This window comes from Hyperolius riggenbachi, chromosome 12 (genome assembly GCF_040937935.1).
Source record: "Hyperolius riggenbachi isolate aHypRig1 chromosome 12, aHypRig1.pri, whole genome shotgun sequence".
Taxonomy (NCBI): Eukaryota; Metazoa; Chordata; class Amphibia; order Anura; family Hyperoliidae; genus Hyperolius; species Hyperolius riggenbachi.
This window is the reverse complement of record NC_090657.1, coordinates 32,161,900-32,181,614: the sequence shown is the minus strand read 5'-3', so window position 1 is coordinate 32,181,614 and position 19,715 is coordinate 32,161,900. Positions and strand designations below refer to the sequence as shown.

The 19,715-nt window shown below is 41.6% G+C and overlaps 1 protein-coding gene across 1 annotated transcript; it reads left to right on the top strand.

Annotated features, from left to right (window-relative positions):
• The first annotated feature begins 3,879 nt into the window (after nt 1–3,879).
• LOC137541795 (keratin, type I cytoskeletal 10-like) lies at nt 3,880–9,804 on the top strand. The gene is made up of 8 exons (XM_068263303.1): nt 3,880–4,394; nt 4,557–4,639; nt 4,727–4,883; nt 5,021–5,179; nt 5,265–5,390; nt 6,624–6,841; nt 6,953–6,990; nt 9,527–9,804. Exons 1-8 carry the CDS (start codon nt 3,924–3,926, stop codon nt 9,622–9,624), a joined length of 1,350 nt encoding a protein of 449 aa, XP_068119404.1. The 5' UTR covers nt 3,880–3,923; the 3' UTR covers nt 9,625–9,804.
• Nucleotides 9,805–19,715: the final 9,911 nt, after the last annotated feature.

Here is a 19,715-nt window from a genome sequence, read left to right as displayed (position 1 = left end):
GTCATGTCCTGCCGCAGTGGTTCAGTCTTCCTCCTTTGCGTTCCACTCTGGTTACTTGATGTGTAAGCGGACACTACAACTTCAGTATAGAGATATTTTTACTGCCAAAATCACACTACTCCACATTAAATTGACATGTTTCAACAGCACTTGGCTGTCTTTCTCAAACAGTATGGGTTTGATTCCCTAAGACAAATAGCATGCCTTATCAAAGTTAAAACGCCTTATCAGAGTAGCATAGCGAGTGCTATGAACCCGCAGGGGCTCAGGGCAGGATGAGTGGAGCTCTCATCATTGCCAATTAGCAGACATACTGTAAGTTAGCTATGCTACTCTGATAAGACATGTTAACTCTGATAAAGCGTGCTAACTTTGATAAGGCATGCTATTTGTGAATCAAGCCCTATTTGTTGAAACACTAATTGTCAAAACAAAAAATTTTGGTTGCACAGGCCTAGCGCCTGATAAATAGCGGAGCCAGGCCCGTCCAACCAAAATGTTTTGACAATTAGTGTTTGTATTTAATTCCTTCTTTGGGCGCCCGATAGCTGATATTTGGCATTAACACCTATGGGCCGTCCAAATAGTCCATAACCCCAGGTGCCCAAATGTCCTGATTCCCAATATTGGGGGTGTGAAGTACTGAAGGAGCGGAGCATCTTTGGTACCCATGGATGAATGTATGTGGTAGGGGAACCATGGATGAATGTATGTGGTAAGGGAACCATGGATGAATGTATTTGGTTGGGGAACCATGGGTGAATGTATGTGGTTGGGGAACCATGGATGAATGTATGTGGTAGGGGAACCATGGATGAATGTATGTGGTAGAGGAACCATGGATGAATGTATGTGGTAGGGGAACCATGGATGAATGTATGTGGTAGGGGACCATGGATGGATGTATGTGGTAGGGGAACCATGGATGAATGTATGTGGTAGGGGAACCATGGATGAATGTATGTGGTAGGGGAACCATGGATGAATGTATGTGGTTGGGGAACCATGGTTGAATGTATGTGGTAGGAGAACCATGGATGAATGTATGTGGTTGGGGAACCATGGATGAATGTATGTGGTAGGGGAACCATGGATGAGTGTATGTGGTTGGGGAACCATGGATGAATGTATGTGGTAGGAGAACCATGGATGAATGTATGTGGTTGGGGAACCATGGATGAATGTATGTGGTAGGGGAACCATGGATGAAATGTATATGGTAGGGAAACCATGCATTAACGTATGTGGTTGGGGAACCATGGATGAATGTATGTGGTAGGGGAACCATGGATGAATATATGTGGTTGGGGAACCATGGATGAAGGTATGTGGTTGGGGAACCATGGATGAATGTATGTGGTAGGGGAACCATGGATGAATGTATGTGGTTGGGGAACCATGGATGAATGTATGTGGTAGGGGAACCATGGAGCAATGTATGTGGTAGGGGACCATGGAGCAATGTATGTGGTAGGGAACCATGGATGAATGTACTGTATGTGGTTGAATGTGTGAATGATTCTCTGTATCTCTAAATAGCACAGTACATATACAGATTATGAAACAGACAAATAAATAGCAAGCTATAATGTAGCAAATATCACAGCTATTCCATGGAAAGTGGAGACAAAGGACAACAATTGTCACTAAAGGCCACAATAGACTGCACAATAACTGCACAAAAAACAGCTATCCTATCAGTCAACATGGACATATTTTCAGCTACGTAAAGAGGTGTCAGGATGTCTGGATGGTGGACCACGGGAAGCAGGAAAAAAGGGCACCACCATAGATGCTAATGCAGCTATAGTTAATATGGCACCCAAAGCAGAAAAAAGGGTGCCCGATAAAAATCATTAACAACATTAGAGTATTAAAGTTTTTGAAATGTTATCGTTTTAGAAGTTTGCAACGTTATAGTTTTAGTCTTATTATTTCTTTTGTATGTACAGATTTTATGTTGTCAAATAGATTATCGTTTCAATGTTTGTAAGGGTTTTTTTGGCAGGGGGAGTGGTTAGTGTTAGGCACCAATCAGTTAGGGTTAGGCACCACCCGGGGGCGGTTAGGGAACTCCGGGGGGGTCGTTTGGGTTAGGCACCACCAGGGGAGTGGTTAGGTTTAGGCACCACCAGGGGAGTGGTTAGGATTAGGCACCACTAGGGGAGGGTTCTGTGTGAGAGTAAAGTTAGTTTAAGCTGTATTGTTGAATTACGTAACAGTTTTTAATATTAATATCTGTTTGTTTTATCTCCTGTCTGTTTTTAAAACAGCATTTATCGTTAATGATGTTTATTGTTATTGAGATTCCATGCCTTCCAAGTATTTGAAGCATAGACCGTTGATCCAGCAGCATACAGTAATTCACTAATAAAATCAGTTCCTCAAACAGAAATAATGTTTATAGCACAAACATGTTGATAACAGTCATTACATTTATTGAACCTTATAAATTGTTCCCTTGCATAGAGGTTTCAGAGTTTGGTTTTCGGTCTCTCCCCCACTCGGTCTCCAGGGATGATATAATGGGTGTCCGATCCAACTCTCCTTGCCACCCTAATGTTCGCTATTCTGCACTGAGTATTATTGAATTACTACAGTTACCCAAAAAAGAAATATTTGAAGCATAAAATATTATAAATAAAACCAATATCTTAAAAACACTGTGCATGATTTTACTATTCTCCATACACATTTTGTTACATATAAGTTATCAAGGTTGAAAAAAGACCTGCATCCATCAAGTGTCTGTCTTTCAAGCCTCAGTGCATCCCAATTCAGAGAAAAGAGAAACCACATGGCCAGAAACTCTTGCTAAATGGATCAAGGAGTATAATTTAAAGAGGAACTGTAACGACAAAACGTCCCCTGGGGGGTACTCACCTCGGGTGGGGGAAGCCTCTGGATCCTAATGAGGCTTCCCATGCCGTCCTCCATCCCTCAGGGGTCTCGCTGCAGCCCTCCGTGCAGCGGTGACGTCAATATTTACCTTCCCGGCTCCTGTGCAGGCGCTCTGACGGCTGTCGGCTCCGAAGTACGCGGAAATACCCGATCGCCGTCGGGTCTGCTCTACTGCGCAGGCGCAAGTTTCCGGTGCCTGCGCAGTAGAGCGGACCCGACGGAGATCGGGTTTTTCCGTCTATTTCCGTGCTGAAAGCAGCCACAGCGCCCCCGCTGGAGCCAGCAAAGGTAAATATTGAATCTACAGTCGGCTCTGTCGCCGGCTGTTCGGAGGGCTGCAGCGAGACCCCCGTGGGACAGAGGACGGCGTGGGAAGCCTCATTAGGATCCGGAGGCTTCCCCCACCCGAGGTGAGTACCCCCCAGGGGAGGTTTTTCATGTTACAGAGTCTCTTTAACATTTAGTAATCAAAGCTGAAGATGCCTTACAGACCAGACCAGCAACCAAGCCTCATAAATGAAACCATAGAATGTGCCATAACTACTTTTATTATGGCATGGAAAGGTCCTAACTTGCGTGCAGATGGTTTAAAAGGCATTTTAGTGACAAGGTGTGAACATATCATATTCAGTGTGGTGATTGCCTTTTCAATATACTCATGTAAATTACTTCTACAAAAAGGCTCTGGGACGGGAAATAGTTTCAAAACATAGATTACTCATCTAGTTTGGAAAGATTAAAGGAAGACAAATAATGTTTATCTATTCTCCACCCTTACGTCATCTTATTGTGGCAAACCGCCTAAGGCATTCTGCAAATTAGGCCAAATGGACACAATGGGTCTATCTTGTAATTATCATTTCATCAAGAATCCAAAAGCCAAAAATGTATTTGGGAAGTTGTATAAAACGGGAACCACCCATATTATATTGTATATAAAAGCTAAAGATTTTATTAGGGAAGTAAGCTTACGATCTCTTTCACCTTGGTACCAAAAGGGCTACTGCAGCAGAAACATAAACATGTCCTACCAGAAAACATCTGCTTCTTCAAGAGCTTCTGTTGCAGGTGTCGGATACGGCTCAGCCATCTGCTCGCTTCTTGGGAACTCTGGAGGAGTTTTGGGTGCAGGAGGCTTTGGAAGTAGCCAAAGTGCTTTTGGTGGCTATGGAGCAGCTTTTGGGGGAAGCCTGAGTGGAGGAGCTGCTGGTGGCTTTAGTGCAGCATCCTTTGGTGCTGGCCATGGGGGATATGGTAGTTTTGGCGGTGCAGCTTTTGGTGGAGACGGCATTCTTTCTGGAAACGAGAAAGAAACCATGCAAAATCTAAATGATCGCTTGGCCTCATACCTGAACAAAGTACAAGCCCTGGAAGAAGCCAATTCTGACCTTGAATGCAAAATTAAAGCTTGGTATGAGCAGCACAACAAAGATAGTCAGCAAGTCAAGGACTACAGCAAATATTACAATATCATTGAAGACCTTAAGAAAAAGGTATCTGTATAGTACATCTAATAGGAAATTTCTTTAAAAAACTGACATTTTATGACTTGGGTAATATAACAGGACGAACCTTATTTTACTTAAACAAAATAATGAATTATACAGCTAATAGCTTAATTACATCACTTGAATATAAAACTCTCATTTGTTTAGATTCAAGCAGTCACTGTGGATAATGCAAAAGTTGTCCTCCAAATTGATAATGTCCGTTTGGCAGCAGATGACTTCAAAATGAAGTGAGTTTCTGATAACTAAGAACTTTAATATTTGACTTTTATAATCTACCTTATCATTATTGAATGTGTTTATCTTCCATCTTGCAGATATGAGAATGAGCTGTGTCTTCGGCAAAGTGTGGAAGCTGATATTAATGGTCTCCGTAAAGTGATGGATGACCTTAGCTTGGCTAAATGTGACCTTGGGTCTCAGGTGGAAAGTTTGACTGAAGAGCTTATGTGCCTGAAGAAGAATCATGAGGAGGTACCATATAGTAACCTGTTAAAATTGGCACCAAAGCTGTAGACTGTTCTATTATTTTAATGATTTTTTGTGACTGATTTGTCTTTCACAGTCATCAGAACTGTTCCATTTAACTTATATTTTCCCATTAACTCCAGGAAATGAAGTGCTTCCAGGGAGTAAAAGGACATCTTAGTGTGGAGATGCAGGCTGCTCCAGGAATTGATCTTACCAAAATTCTAAATGACATGAGATCGGAATATGAACAACTTGCCGACAAAAACAGGAGAGAGGCTGAAGCCCGGTTTAACCAAGCGGTAAATGGACCATACCACTATGATTTTCCGCTGGGGTAAGTTTATTCCAATCATGTTGCAGTAATTCTTAATGGTTGTGTTGCAGACTCAAGCCCTCAAGCAGGAAATTTCATCTGGTGCTGAGGAGATACAATCCAGCAAAACAGAAATCACGGACCTCAAGAGAGCGCTACAAGCTCTGGAAATTGAACTACAAGCTGCCCTGGCAATGGTGAGAAACCTCAGCTAATATTATTGCTAGGCTTCACTTCTTATGCTGTAGCGACTAGCTGCAATGATGTTTCTTATTTTATGAAAATCTTGAAATAGCATCAGTTTTTACAACTATAAAATGTGTAGAAGTAGATCATTTTATGACTTCCATGCCTATAAACATTTTGGAAACACATGGAAAACTGCTTAATTTTTACATAATAAAATATTTTTACATAATATCAAAGGATATAAATTAAATTGTGTGAGAGGGTCCGATTACACACTAAAATGACTGTATGATCTAATACTTTGTTTAAATCTAATGGTGCCCATACATGGTACAATTTTTTTCATACAATCTTACCATTTCTATGTAGTATAAGGGTAAATTAAGTGAATATACTAAAAAGATCATTCAGGCAGTTCCCTTATATTACATAGAAATGGTAATATTGGATGAAAAAAATGTACCATGTATGGTCACCATAAGATTTTTTGTGCTTGCAAGCAGTCTGACTAATGGTGACCATATATGGTGCAATTTTTTTCATTTTTTTTAATTAGATAATTTTGTTTGATTACTCCATTAGATCGAATATAACGATTTTTCCAACATGTCCATTTGGATTTTTATTGAAAAAATGGGATAATCGATTCTTTTTTTTCTTGATTGAAAAAAAGATTATTTTAAACTTTCATTCGATTCGATCGTTTTGGTCGAATAAATGGGAAGATTTTACGTTTTTATTGCACCGTGTATGGGCACCTTAAGGCCGCGTACACACTGCCTACTTATGTCACTCCTCGGGGATCAGGACCCTTGGAGGACGTTGCTAGGCCAGGCTGCACACATGCATGACCACTGTGTAGCTGACAATGCGCTCTGTTGCTATTAGTTGTGCAGGCTGATCCACCAGATGTATCTCACAAACAACCTGTTATCAGTTAGTCTTCTTGTGGTTTGCCAGCCGTACACACGCCCAACTGTTTTCCAACAGACCAAGTTTAGATGATAGTTGAGCAGATTGTTTGGACGTGTGTACGAGCCTTATGGACCGGTTCAGACCAGAGATGGATTAGGATGTAATGGTGCCCTAGGCAAGGTAGTAGATTTGTGGCCCCCTTGTAGTCCTTTTGGTAAGCTGAAGTGGAGAGAGGTCAAAGAAGGTGGCAGGTGACATTGTGAATCATACAGTAGATTATTAAGTTGTGATAAGTGGAGGGTTTGACATGGCATTTTTATTTATAGAAAAAATCCCTGGAGAGCAACCTGGCTGAGACAGAGGGCAACTACTGTGTACAGCTGGGGCAAATCCAGGCAAAAATCAGCTCCTTGGAGGCTCATTTGTGTGAGGTTAGGACAGATTTGGAAAGCCAAAGCTACGAGTACGACCAACTTCTAGACATCAAGACCAGACTGGAGAAGGAAATTGAAACCTATCGGGCCTTACTGGATGGACATCCCATGTAAGAAGAGTTTTGTTAAAAAAATGTGTGGCCAAAAGATCATAACACGTTAAATCAGTTTTTACTTAGCTAAGCAATCCACCTAACCATAATTTTTCTTCTTTACTGTAGCCCAGTAAGTGTACCCCAACCTTCTCAAGTTCAAAAAGGTAAACAAACAAGCCTAATCTTCCCATTAAAACACGCAAAACGTTCATGTATGCTTCTTGTCATGTGACTTGTTTATATACATTCTTAGGACAAAGCAGATAGGAAATGAAGGGCCCTCGTTCCTTTAGCAGCCAGTTTATTTAGAGGCTTGCAGCAAGTGCTCCAGGCCAATTTATGGTAGCTCATTTTTTATTTCTTATTTGTTACATCTCCTTGCTACTAATTAGTACTGCTGTAATGCTTATTTATGACCCCTTGTCACTAGGGGGCAATGTGACACAATAACAGAGCACCTCTGCTTTCAGTTTCTATATCCTCTACTAGCAGAGAGACTTCAAAGCATCCCAAAAATGTACAACAGGAGTTCTGCCACCTGGGATCAAAAGCAGTGCCCAATCTCAAACAAGATAATTCCTTTGAAGCTGCTAATGGGTTAAAGGGAACCAGAGATGAAGCATCCTTGTGTATTTTACCATATATATCAGTGGGAGCATTAGAGAAAATACTTATCCTGCTCTCTGTTTCATTATTTACTGTTCAGATTGCTTCTTATCAGCCCAGATAAAATTCCCGACAGAGCATTCAGTCTGGCTTTGTTATAATGACTCAACTATAATGATTCCTGAGCAGAGCCACAAGAGGGCAGGTATGGGCTTGAAAAGGCAGCACAGAAGACAGGCTCAGCTATAAAGATTCCTGAACAAAGCCAGACTGAGTGCTCAGTCGGGGATTTTATCTGGGCTGCTAAGAAGCAATCTGAACAGTAAATAATGAAACAGAGAGCAGGGTAGGTGTTTTCTCTAATGTTCCCACTGATATATATGGTAAAATACATGAGTGTGCTTCGTCTTTGGTTCCCTTTTAATGCAAAAACATTTTTTAGAAAAAATTGCTAACACCAGCAAAGAGAAATAATAAATGAAAGTGTCTAACATGTCATACTACATTGAAGTTCTATTTTATTATATTTTCCTGGCCTGTACCTTGCTAATGGTGATAATAGTGCAACACCACTGCTCTTCAATGCTGATCTCTTTCAGTAGATCGCCCCCATCTTCAACGTACACAAGGTGTTTGAACCATCAAAAGCATCAAAACATCAGTTCATCATTTTGTAGCAAAAGGATCATCTAAATATGAAACGTTGATAAAAAAGCAAAATGTATATTTTGCTTTTTACTATTAAAAACCACCAGATATGGCAGGTCACTACTGGCACTAACATCTGGCAACTACACTTCATTTTGAAAAATTGTACTTAGGTTAGTATGACACAGGCAATTTTAATTTCGAATCAGAGAATTAACCCCTTATTGATATCTTCATTTAAAGTCAGTGTACTGCAAACAAAGGCAAATTTTAATCAATCTTGCTTTTATAGCTTCTGAGTAAATGAATCTCAGAGATAAATCTGGTCTTAAAGGACTCACGAGGCAACCCGTATAATCTATTTTTTACTCACCTGGGGCTTGTTCCAACCCCTAGCAGCCATGTCAGTCCTCCTCTGTGTGCCGATGGCCGCCCGTAAAGAGCTGCAACCCGCCAGTGGGTCGTCTCTTCTGCGCCTGCACCGGCGCAGTACATGCCAGATGACGTGGACGCACGGCATAAGGGCCCGAGAAGGCGCAGAAGAGCCAACCCCGCCAGTGGGTCGTAATCATTACAGGCTGCCAGGTGGACAGCAAGGAGGACCAGAGCTAGGGACGGACATGGCTGTTAGGGGCTGGAACAAGCCCCAAGTGAGTAAAAAATAGATTATACACGTCACCTCCTGAGTCCTTTAAAGTGTACCTAAGACCAACATAAGGTTTTACCTGGGGCTTTCTCCAGCCCCCTGTAGTCTGTCGGCTTCCTCTGTGTCCATCTAGTCCTGTCCGTTCTTCTGCATCTTTGGTGTCCATCCGGTCCCATCTGTGCTCCAGTACTGTGCATGCATGGTCCTGGCCACATGTAAATAATCCTGCATGTACTCAGAAATATTTGCATCTCATTGACCATCCCTATTCATTACTAAGATGGAACTGGAATTATAACAATTTTATAATAGTTTTAATTCTTTCTTGATGTGTTCTCCTCATTTCTTTTATTTCACAAATGCTACTTTCCAACTTCACTTGGAATAGCTTCACTTATCTTCTGGGTGCCAAAAGTGTAGTAATTTCAGAGGTTAGCACAGGGGCTTGTGTTAGGAAGCAAGAACAATTCTCTTTCCTCTAGATAGCTGACCTAAAGTCAACCCAGCCACCAACCACAGACAACTTTACTAATGAGAAGGTGGGATATTTTATCATCACAAGTCAGCATTATGTGATGGATACAAACATTGTTCTACCCTGTTCAGTAAACTCAGACCCTCGAAGATAAACATTGCAGTACACTGTAGCTGTGGTTTTATAGGTTTTTATGTTTTTTTTTTCTTTTCTTTTTTTTTTTTTTTTTTATAAACAGAGTTTCAAATACATTTTATAAAGAGGTTAACGTTTTTTTTTTTGTTTACTTGATTCCAGTAACTAAATCAAATATTTTCTTCCTCAGGGTCACAAAAGACCCGTGTAGTGAAAACCATCATTGAGGAGATCGTTGATGGAAAAGTAGTGGCCCAGCAAGTAAAGTCAAGAGAAGAGAAGGTCTGATTAGCAACTAAAAGCCCTCCAAGGATTCCTGCAAGCTGCAATCGTCTCAACTTCTTCTGATTTCTTGATGGGCCAAATTCTAAAATGCCCATTTCCTAATGATTAAATATTAATATCTCAAACGGTGTTTACTTCTAATCTTTGGTGCTTTGTGATCAATAAATCTTTCTTTTGAAGCAACTATGCTATTATTATTTTTTTTGCAGATGACTACAACTGTAGAGGATTAACGGTTTCAGCTTAAAAAGTTGGATACCATTGTACAAATCAAGACATTATGGTGAGGGAACCGCAAAAGAAAAGAAAGACATTGGGCCTGATTCACAAAGCTTTTCTGTTAAATTATCTCACCTTATTTATTAACTCACAATGTATCTCTCCTTAAATGATTGAACTCATGATTTACCTCTCCTTATATAGTTTAACGCATGGTTTAGCTCTCCTTATTTGGCATAACTCATGGTTTAGCTCACCTTATTTGACATAACTCATGGTTTAGCTCTCCTTATTTGACACTCAATGGTGGATGATTAAGGAAAGGCAGAGTTTTCTTTGCTTCTGTCTTCACAAGGGAAACATCACTGTTGCAAATTACAGATACAGAAGAGTCTCAATCTTCCAATTGTATTATTAAATACTTAATGCAGGAAGAAGTGAAGGCAAGACTAAATAAATTAAAAATAGACAAGGCACCTGACCCGGATGGCATGCATCCTCGGGTCCTAAAGGAATTAGGTTCAGTTATCGATAAACCCCTTTATCTTATCTTTTGTGACTCAGCCCACATTTCCCCATTATTTAAGAAAGGCAAAAAATCACATCCAGGAAATTATAGACCTGTAAGCTTAACATCAGTTGTGTGCAAACTATTTGAGGGGTTACTAAGAGATACTATACAAGACTTCATAGTAGAAAATAGTCTTATTTCTCAGCATTAGTATGGGTTTACTAAAGACAGGTCCTGTTTGACTAACATGCTCAGCTTTTATGAGGTAGTGAACGCTAGTGTGGATATTGGGAATGCTGTAGATGTGATACACTTGGACTTTGCAAAAGCCTTCAACACTGTTCCACACAAAAGTCTGGTGCAAAAGTTGAGGATGCAAGGACTGTGCAAGAGTTTGTGTGCATGGATAGGGAACTGGGCAACTGGCTAATGGACATAAAACAAAGAGTTGTGGTCAATGGATCATACTCAAAATGGGAGACTGTTAGCAGTGGGGTCCCACAGGGGTCAGCACTGGGTCCAGTGCTCTTCAATGTATTTTTTAATGACCTAGTAGATTCAGTAGAAAGCAATGTTGCTATTTTTGCAGATGATACAAAATTGTGCAGAATCATCAACTCACAGGAAGATAGTGACATATTGCAACAGGATCTGGATAGGATGGCTATATGGGCACATAAATGGCAGATGAAATTCAATGTTGTTACAAGGGAGATAACCTGACCCCACTGAAGAAACAAGGTCTTGCTCGGAAGTCTGGCACACTGATCACATGTCAACAAAGCAGACTAGGGAAAACAAGAAACCCTTTAAAAAAAATCATCCAGCAGAGATAAGACACAGCAACTAAAGAAAGGTACCTGAACAACAATGCAAATCATTTACCTTGAATAAGGAGTGTATGGATGCATACACACATCACATTTAGATTGGCCCCATGGTATTAGATAACCAGAACTATCCTTAGTATTAAGTAGTTAGAGGTGCCCCCAAGTATTTAGATAGCTAGAGGTGCCCCCGAGTAGGCAGTGGAATGCCGAAATCCAGGTGAGTAACCTCTCATTTACACTCCGCCCGGGACTCTGCATAGATAAGGCAGGTGGGAGGCACTTGGGGAGGGGCGTGAGCCGCCTTTCCATCATCAGGTGCCTGTTGGCAAGAGCCTACAGTGCCTTATTTTAAATCCGGCCTTGATTGAGTGGTAAAATTGGATGTGTGTACGCACCGTAATGGTGCCCATACACAGTACAATATTTTCCTTTTTTTCGATCAGGGAAATTCAATCAATTTGGTTGAATAGTTTTTAAAAATTATTTTTGAGGTACTATACATGAATTTTCGATTTTTTTTTAAATCCAAGAAAAGCAATTGAATATGAAAAAAAAAAGTTGGTTTATCCAATAGTAATTTCTTATACAACCTACCATACACTAGACAATTTCACAATCACCAAGATTTTTCCATGTCCGAACAGATTTTTATAAAAAAATAAATCAATAATCATTTGTTTTTTCTGGATGGAAATAAAGATTCTTCGATTTCCACTCTATTCGATTGTTTTGGTGGAATAAATGAGAAAATCAAACATTTTAATTGTACCGCGTATGGGCACCATAATGCTAGGTACACACCATACAATTTTCTGTTAGATTTTTCTGTTAGATTTACCTACAACATGGAAAAAAGCTATCTGGCAGGTAAATCTAAGAGAAAATCTAACAGAAAATTGTATGGTGTGTACCTAGCATGAGAGATGGCCTAGCTCTATAGATGACATAGTTGGGTAACGAAACCTACAGTGCCTTAGGCATATATTGATCCTATGTACAATGGCATCTCTATGCACCAACAGAAAAACACCCTAATTGCTGTAATCTAAATTAATATGAAAAATCAATATGAACTCTGCTCTAAAAGATACACAACAGCATAATAACCTTTAAACAAAAAAATATTTCTTTGTTACAGCTGATACACATCCTAAAATAAATCTGCACAGTTTCTACTTTTTGCTTCATGGAAGCCGGCATATTGTTACCAGCCTGTGCTTTTCAAAAGGGCTTATCTGCCATCTCTGCCATAGGCAGTCATGTGATACAGGGGAGAGATCAGATTACAACTTGTGATGAGGGGGGAATTAAAATGAGGGAACAAATGAGGGGGGAATTAAAGTGGCTAAACTCTCTAAATATGTACAGGGTGCATTTCTCTCTGTTTTCCTTCTATCCTATGCAAGAGTTCAGGTCCACTTTAACCTCCTGAGCGTTACGCCGTTCAGGAGGTTTTGCAGCTAGAGTCCCCCAGGAAGATTCTAATAGATTTAATGCCCCCACAAGCTCTAGCTAGCACTAGGCTAGCTAGCATAGGTAGCCAGCACCCTCCAATTTCTTCCGATCCCCCAGCCTCTATCCAGCGACTGTAGCGCTCTTTCTATGGGGTGGATCGTACATGGCGTCATCATGATGTCATGACGTCATGCGCAGACCCTATTCTCTCCATAGAGAGACCAGAGCTTTGCGGGGAGGCTGCGGCAATCACTGGAACCAGGTGGGGTAATGTATTAGGAGGCTGGATCGGGGGCGATCGGAGGGTGCCAGCTACTTATACTAGCTAGCCTAGTGCTAGCTAAAGCTTGTGGGCATTGCCACATTGGGCAAAATGGGGCATGCGCTCCCCCCCTGGCCAGCTGCTGCCCCCCCCAGCCACCCGAACCCGCAGTAGGAGGACAATAGCCCTAGTCTAATGTCCCACCATTGCTAAGTTCATGTAAATTTGGCTCCACCTGCAACCACACCCCCATGGTGGTTCATGGCCATGCCCATTTTTTGGCCCGCATGACTCCGGCCCCCCCTCATTTTTGCCCCCCCTGGAAAATTTTCTGCGCATGCCCATGCTTGTGGGTGCATGAAATCTATTAAAATCTTCCTGGGGGACTTGTAATGCTAGCGAGCTGTATGCCGACACAGTGTCGGGCATACCGCTCAGGAGGTTAAAGAATTAATACCTACAGGTCCTTTTCAAAAAATTAGCATATTGTGATAAAGTTCATTATTTTCTGTAATGTACTGATAAACATTAGACTTTCATATATTTTAGATTCATTACACTACAACTGAAGTAGTTCAAGCCTTTTATTGTTTTAATATTGATGATTTTGGCATACAGCTGTAATGGATTGCGGAGACACCGCCACGCAGTCTGACAGCGAGGCGGCTGGAGCCGCGTTCAGACCGGCGGTCTCTCCGCAGCAGCGTGCGCCTGTGTTGTCTGAGCCTAGTAGTGCACACTGATGGACAGGCAAGCCCTTTATGCCAATAGGAGAGGGATCAGCTGATCTGAACGATCAGCTGATCCCAGCACAGCAGGTGATTGGCTGAATGGGTCTGGGCGGCGCTGAGGAGCGCTCTACTATATATACTTCTTCCCTGTCAGGTGCCGGTTGTCTGCTGTTGCAAATGCTTACGTGTTAGCACTCAGACCATAGTCAGATCCTTCAGTGTGGTTGAACCAGGTGGACCTGAGAATCCACACTTAGCCAGATTACTGTGTTATACTCCAGACTAGTTCCAGGGTGTTGAGACCACGGACCTCACATCCAAGACTAGGGAAACTGTGTTATATTGTGTTATACTCCAGACTAGTTCCAGGGTGTTGAGACAACGGACCTCACACCCAAGACTAGGGATACTGTGCTATATTGTGTTATACTCCAGACTAGTTCCAGGGTGTTGAGACCACGGACCTCACACTCAAGACTAGGGATACTGTGCTATATTGTGTTATACTCCAGACTAGTTCCAGGGTGTTGAGACCACGGACCTCACACCCAAGACTAGGGATACTGTATTAATATTGTGTTATTCTTAGACCAGTTCCTGGGTGTTGAGACCACGGACCTCACACTCTAGACTAGGCCTATGCTTGATAACTGTTATGACCTATTGCTCTCCTGACCTTCCTTCTGCTCGCTGATTTGGTACATTCGCATTTCTGATTACTTGTTGCCAACCCTGCCTGTCCCTGGTTACTGTATTAGTCTTCTGTCTCTGTACCTTATCTGCTCGTTTGTTGCCGACCTGGCTTGGCCGACCTCTCTTACTGTCTGCAGAGACTCCCTGTCTCTTAAAGGGACCTCTCTGCAATCCAGTCAGGGACTCCATCTCTTAGGTGTCCTTTGACTGCAGTAGAGTCTGATTCCCAACAGTCAGGGAATCACTGGCTCAATTACTGTCACACCAAACACTTACACTTTTGTCAGGTGTCCAGAGGTTAGTTATACTTGTATTATCGGTGATTCTGCAGATCACCAATAATCAGGTATATATCTGTATTCTTGGTGATACTGCAGATCACCAATAATCAGATTCTCTCTGTGTGCCGACAGAGTCTTCAGAGTCTCTTTAACATTAAACACTTCCCTTCTGAGGGCTTTTTCTCCTTCTGGACCAGAGGAATTTTCACCTGTCAGCACTCCTCCCATTCATTCGCCAATAATTGTATAGCTACTTATCACAATTAAATGATCTATAACTTGTTTTTTTTGCCACCAATAAGGCTTTCTTTGGGTGGTACTTTTTTGTTAAGAATTATTTTATTCTAAGTGCATTTTAATGGGAATAATACGAATAATGGAAAAAATTCATTATTTCTCAGTTTTCAGCCATTATAGTTTTAAAATAAAACGTTGTGCTCTGAATAATACCCAACTAAAAAAATAAATAAATAAATATACAAATAGTTTTTTGGGGGTAACTATAAGAGAGTGGGGGAGGTAAGAGGTTAATTTTAATGGTATAAAAGTTATTTTTAGTAAATAAAACGTTATGTAGGTGTAATTTTCCTATTTGGCCACAAGATGTCCTCACACATTTTCATCTTGCCGTGTACTAACAGGAAGTAATGCGTGTAAGTGTAATTTTGTTTGTTACATTGACCGAAGGCATCTCATTGATGCCAACGATTAATGACAGGGACACTTAGATCGGTCAGTAGGATCTGTGATCCCATTCACTGACTTCGGGGCTAACGGGCGACAACGAGAACGCCCACGGGGCGTGCAAAAAATTCTTCTGAGAAAGTGTAAATCAGAAATCGGATTTCTGCAGAAATACTGCATTGCTGCAATGCAGTCATTTTAGCCCAATCACAGAACTCAGAAGTATTTGGCCAATAAGAGAATGCAAGAAAAAGACCAAAAAAAGAGACTTCTTCGGAACATGGAAATCTGCGTAATCAGAAGTCGGCATTGGCGGAAATCAGAATTTACACGGAATCGCAAAGCAGCATTTCCTACGATCCCTAGTTATCGGAGCAGGGATTGATGTGTGTGGCAGTCTCCGGCAATCATCAGGTTTCGAGAGGATATGGCGCTGGATCGTTTCCAAACATACATAGAAACAGTAAACAGCATAGCTATGCCTGGATGGGTGGGAGGATTTTATTGTATCAGTGAGCAGGGACCACAGGATATATTCAAATGTGCCCAACCAATGATACACAAAATCCTCCCAGCCACTCAGGCATAGCATGCATTGATTACTGTAGAGAACTGTTTAGAGGTGCGAGGGGGAGATACCACTAGACCAGGCTTTCTCAACCAGGGTTCCCTGGAACCCCAGGGTTCCTTGAGTACTCTGCAGGGGTTCCTTGGCATTTCCTCCCATTGTGGCGGAAGTATATAGAGCACACTAGAATAGGTGGTACTGTAACAATAAGCACTAATTTGGGGGGTCAGGAGACAATATAATGAGTGGCAGTGTAATAGGAGATAGTGAAATAAACAGCCACACATACTTTTAAAGCCCATGCCTCCTGTAAAATAAATGCAGGGGTTCCTCGAGATCAAAAGATTGTTTGCAGGGGTTCCTTGAGATCAAAAAGCTATTTGCAGGGTTCCTCCATGGTAGAAAGGTTGAGAAAGGCTGCTCTAGACAAATGAGAAATATTTAGGGGTGGATGGGGGACCACTAGACTTCAGGAAACTGTATAGGAAAGGAAGGAGGGCCACTAGACACCAGGGAACTGTAGAGGGGAGAGAAAGGGACACTCGACGCCAGGCAAATGTTTAGGGGAGGGAGTACCACTGAACACAAGGGAACTGTATAGGAGAGGGAGGGAGGACAACTAGACACTAGGGAACTGTATAGGGAAGGTAGGAAGTATTAGACACCATTGAACTGTATAGGGGATGGAAGGAGGACCACTAAAAACCAGGTAACGCTATAGGAGAGGGAAGGAGGACCACTAGACACCAGGTAACTCTATAGGAGAGGGAAGGAGGATCACTAAAAACCAGGTAACTCTATAGGAGAGGGAAGGAGGACCACTAAAAACAGGTAACACTATAGGAGAGGGAAGGAGGACCACTAAAAAACAGGTAACTCTATAGGAGAGGGAAGGAGGACCACTAAAAACCAGGTAACTCTATAGGAGAGGGAGAAAGGACCACTAGACACCAGGTAACTCTATAGGAGAGGGAAGGAGGACCACTAGACACCAGGTAACTCTATAGGAGAGGGAGAGAGGACCACTAGACACCAGGTAACTCTATAGGAGAGGGAAGAAGGACCACTAAACACCAGGTAACTCTATAGTAGCGGGAAGGAGGACCACTAGACACCAGGTAACTCTATAGGAGAGGGAAGGAGGACCACTAGACACCAGGTAACTCTATAGGAGAGGGAAGGAGGACCACTAGACACCAGGTAACTGATTAATAGAGGAAGGAGGGTCAATTGTCACCAGTGAACTGTACAGGGAAGGGAGGCGGCCATTAGCCACCATGGAATTTTATAAGGGAGGGAGGTGGCCACTAGACATTGAGGTTGGCCTGCGACTTGGTCCCAGTGTTCAATTTGGTATAAATGAATAAAAAGTTACTATTACTAAATATCTAACGTCCGATTATCCTTCTACCTATATCCAAAGACATCTATAACACTATCAACTACCAGAATTGTTAGGCTATGGCATTAGAGATATGTCTGAACCAAGTTTATAGCAAGTCACACCCACCAGTCATTCCACACAGCACAATATCCTCAAATTAGGGGATTTATTCAAGGATTACAGAATAAGTTTCAACCCACTTCACATCTCATAAGGAAAGATAAATAATGACGGGGATGAACAAAATTGCCATAATTGATAATAATTATGCATTAGGCTGTCTCAGGAGTAGTGCCTTGCTGGGTGGATCTTAATGATGGTTTTATTAACTAGTAATAAAAGTCTACCCTGCACCAATGCTCGGCTGATTTGCTTTTGGAGGCCATTATACAGCACGCAATCTGTATAATACCTATGAAGGGACACACCTGCCTGTGCATTGTGGAGGTAGATTGTTTGTCTTGATAGTCTTTTTACCCTTTTTTGTTGTTACATTTTTTGAGATGCTGTTTGATCTTTTCCTGGTCTTTACTTGTGTTTTTGACCCCAACCAAGCAATCTGATCACGTTTCCAAAGATAACCCCTATCCCTATGGTGACAGCCAGAGCTCTGCTATGAGCTAAATGTTGACTGCATTCTCTGTATAGGGCTTGTGCTAAAGATGAGCAAACCTCATGGGTTTTATCCACAATAGAATGTTTTATTTTAAAACGTAAGTGTCCGAAAACTGAGAAATAATGTTTTGTTTTTTTTTTCAATTTCTTATTCTTCCCATTAAAATGCTGTTAGAATAAAATCATTCTTAGCAAAAAGTACCACCCAAAGAAAGCAAAAAGAAAAAAAAAACAGATATAGGTTGTTTTGTTGTGACAAGTAGTAATAAAGTTATAGGCGTATGAATGGAAGGAGCACTGAAAGGTGAAAATTGCTCTGGTTTTTAAGGGGAAAACCCCTTGGAGGTGAAGTGGTTAATGCTTTAGACCATAGATTAAATTTGAGTGTAATCCCACTTTAAAGGGAACCTTAACTGAGAGCGATATGAGTGTTTCCTTTTAAACAATACCAGATGCTTGGCAGTCCTGCTGATCTCTTTGGCTGCAGTAGTGGCTGAATCCCACACCTGAAACAAGCATGCAGCTAATCCAGTCTGACTTCAGTCAGAGTACCTGATCTGCATGCTTGTTGAGGGGCTGTGGCTAAAAGTATTAGACACACAGGATCAGCAGGAGAGTCAGAGAACTGGTATTATTAAGGAAAAATCCACATCCTTCCCAGTTTAGGTTCCCTTTAAGCCTAATCCTTAGCTGAAGAAATATTCTTCTATCTGTGCTAAACCAATCCAGAACTTCCTTTTCTATTTGTATTTTTCATGAACCAGCTTTCGATGTATCAATGATCAATTATCAAAGAAACAGGTGGCCGGCAACAAAAGATAAAATACACTAAAACTGTTTTAAAGAATAACTTTCAGGCATAAAATCCGAAATCAATTATCTTTTTCTATCTGTTAAATAGGTAAAAAGGATGCTAAAGAGGTATCCAAAAGTTCAAACTCAACCTTACTTTTCTTTTTTATAAGAATATCATTCACCATGCCTCCTGTCACTTAATTCGTACATCTGACGCACAAAGGAAGTTGCAATGCATGCCAGATTTTTTTTTCTTTACTCTCCTCCCCTTCATTACTTACCCCCCCCCCCCCCCCCTTCCCCACATACAGCTAATTCAGCCTGATTGGCTGAAGCCTCTGCCCTTCACACTTTCCCCTCCCACGCCGCTGTCCCTTTCTGATTGGCTGTCCCACTATGCCAGTGTTATGTCAGATCATGCTGACACAACCCCGGGCGGATCTTTTCTTGCCGGCTGCTAGGGCACTGGAAGGGGGTCCGTGTCCACCCCGCACGCCTGACACATCCCCCCCTCCCAGCATTTCTCCTCCTCCCCACAGAATTAAAGAGTGAAGCGGGAGGAATAAAGGCAGCGCACACCAACTCACCTCATCATGGTTCCAGGCGCTGGAATTCCCGTCTATACTCTGCCAGCGGTAGTGCAGAGAGTATAGACGGGAACTACAGCTCCTGGAACCATGAATAGATGAGTCTGTGTGCAGCAACAGGATTCTGTTTATTTTACTATATAAAATTCACTGAAATCAAAGCATCGACAGTACTAGACATCTGTTATGTAAGTAGAGCAAGTAATTATCTACTTACATATGTGTTGTTGTTTTTTCTGGCATAGTCTGGCTTACAGCTCCACTTTAAAGGGAGGTAGTGGTAGACTTACCTTCAAGAAGTAAGACTTGATAACTCCAATTTCAAAAACAACTGTTATTTTCACATACAAAAAGACTCCAATTGCTATGCGTTTTGCAGGAGAAACCCTCTTCTTCTGGCAAAATTTTTGCAGTATCTGTTGTTTCAAGATGTCATGCTTGGCGCCTCCAATAATGTGGCCTAAGGAAGTGGGTATCAT

Coding starts and splice junctions, on each gene's coding strand:
- LOC137541795 (XM_068263303.1), top strand. CDS start 3,924: ATGTCCTACCAGAAAACATCTGCTTCTTCAAGAGCTTCTGTTGCAGGT. Junction 4,395..4,556: donor TTGAAGACCTTAAGAAAAAG/GTATCTGTATAG, acceptor TCATTTGTTTAG/ATTCAAGCAGTCACTGTGGA. Junction 4,640..4,726: donor GCAGATGACTTCAAAATGAA/GTGAGTTTCTGA, acceptor TCCATCTTGCAG/ATATGAGAATGAGCTGTGTC.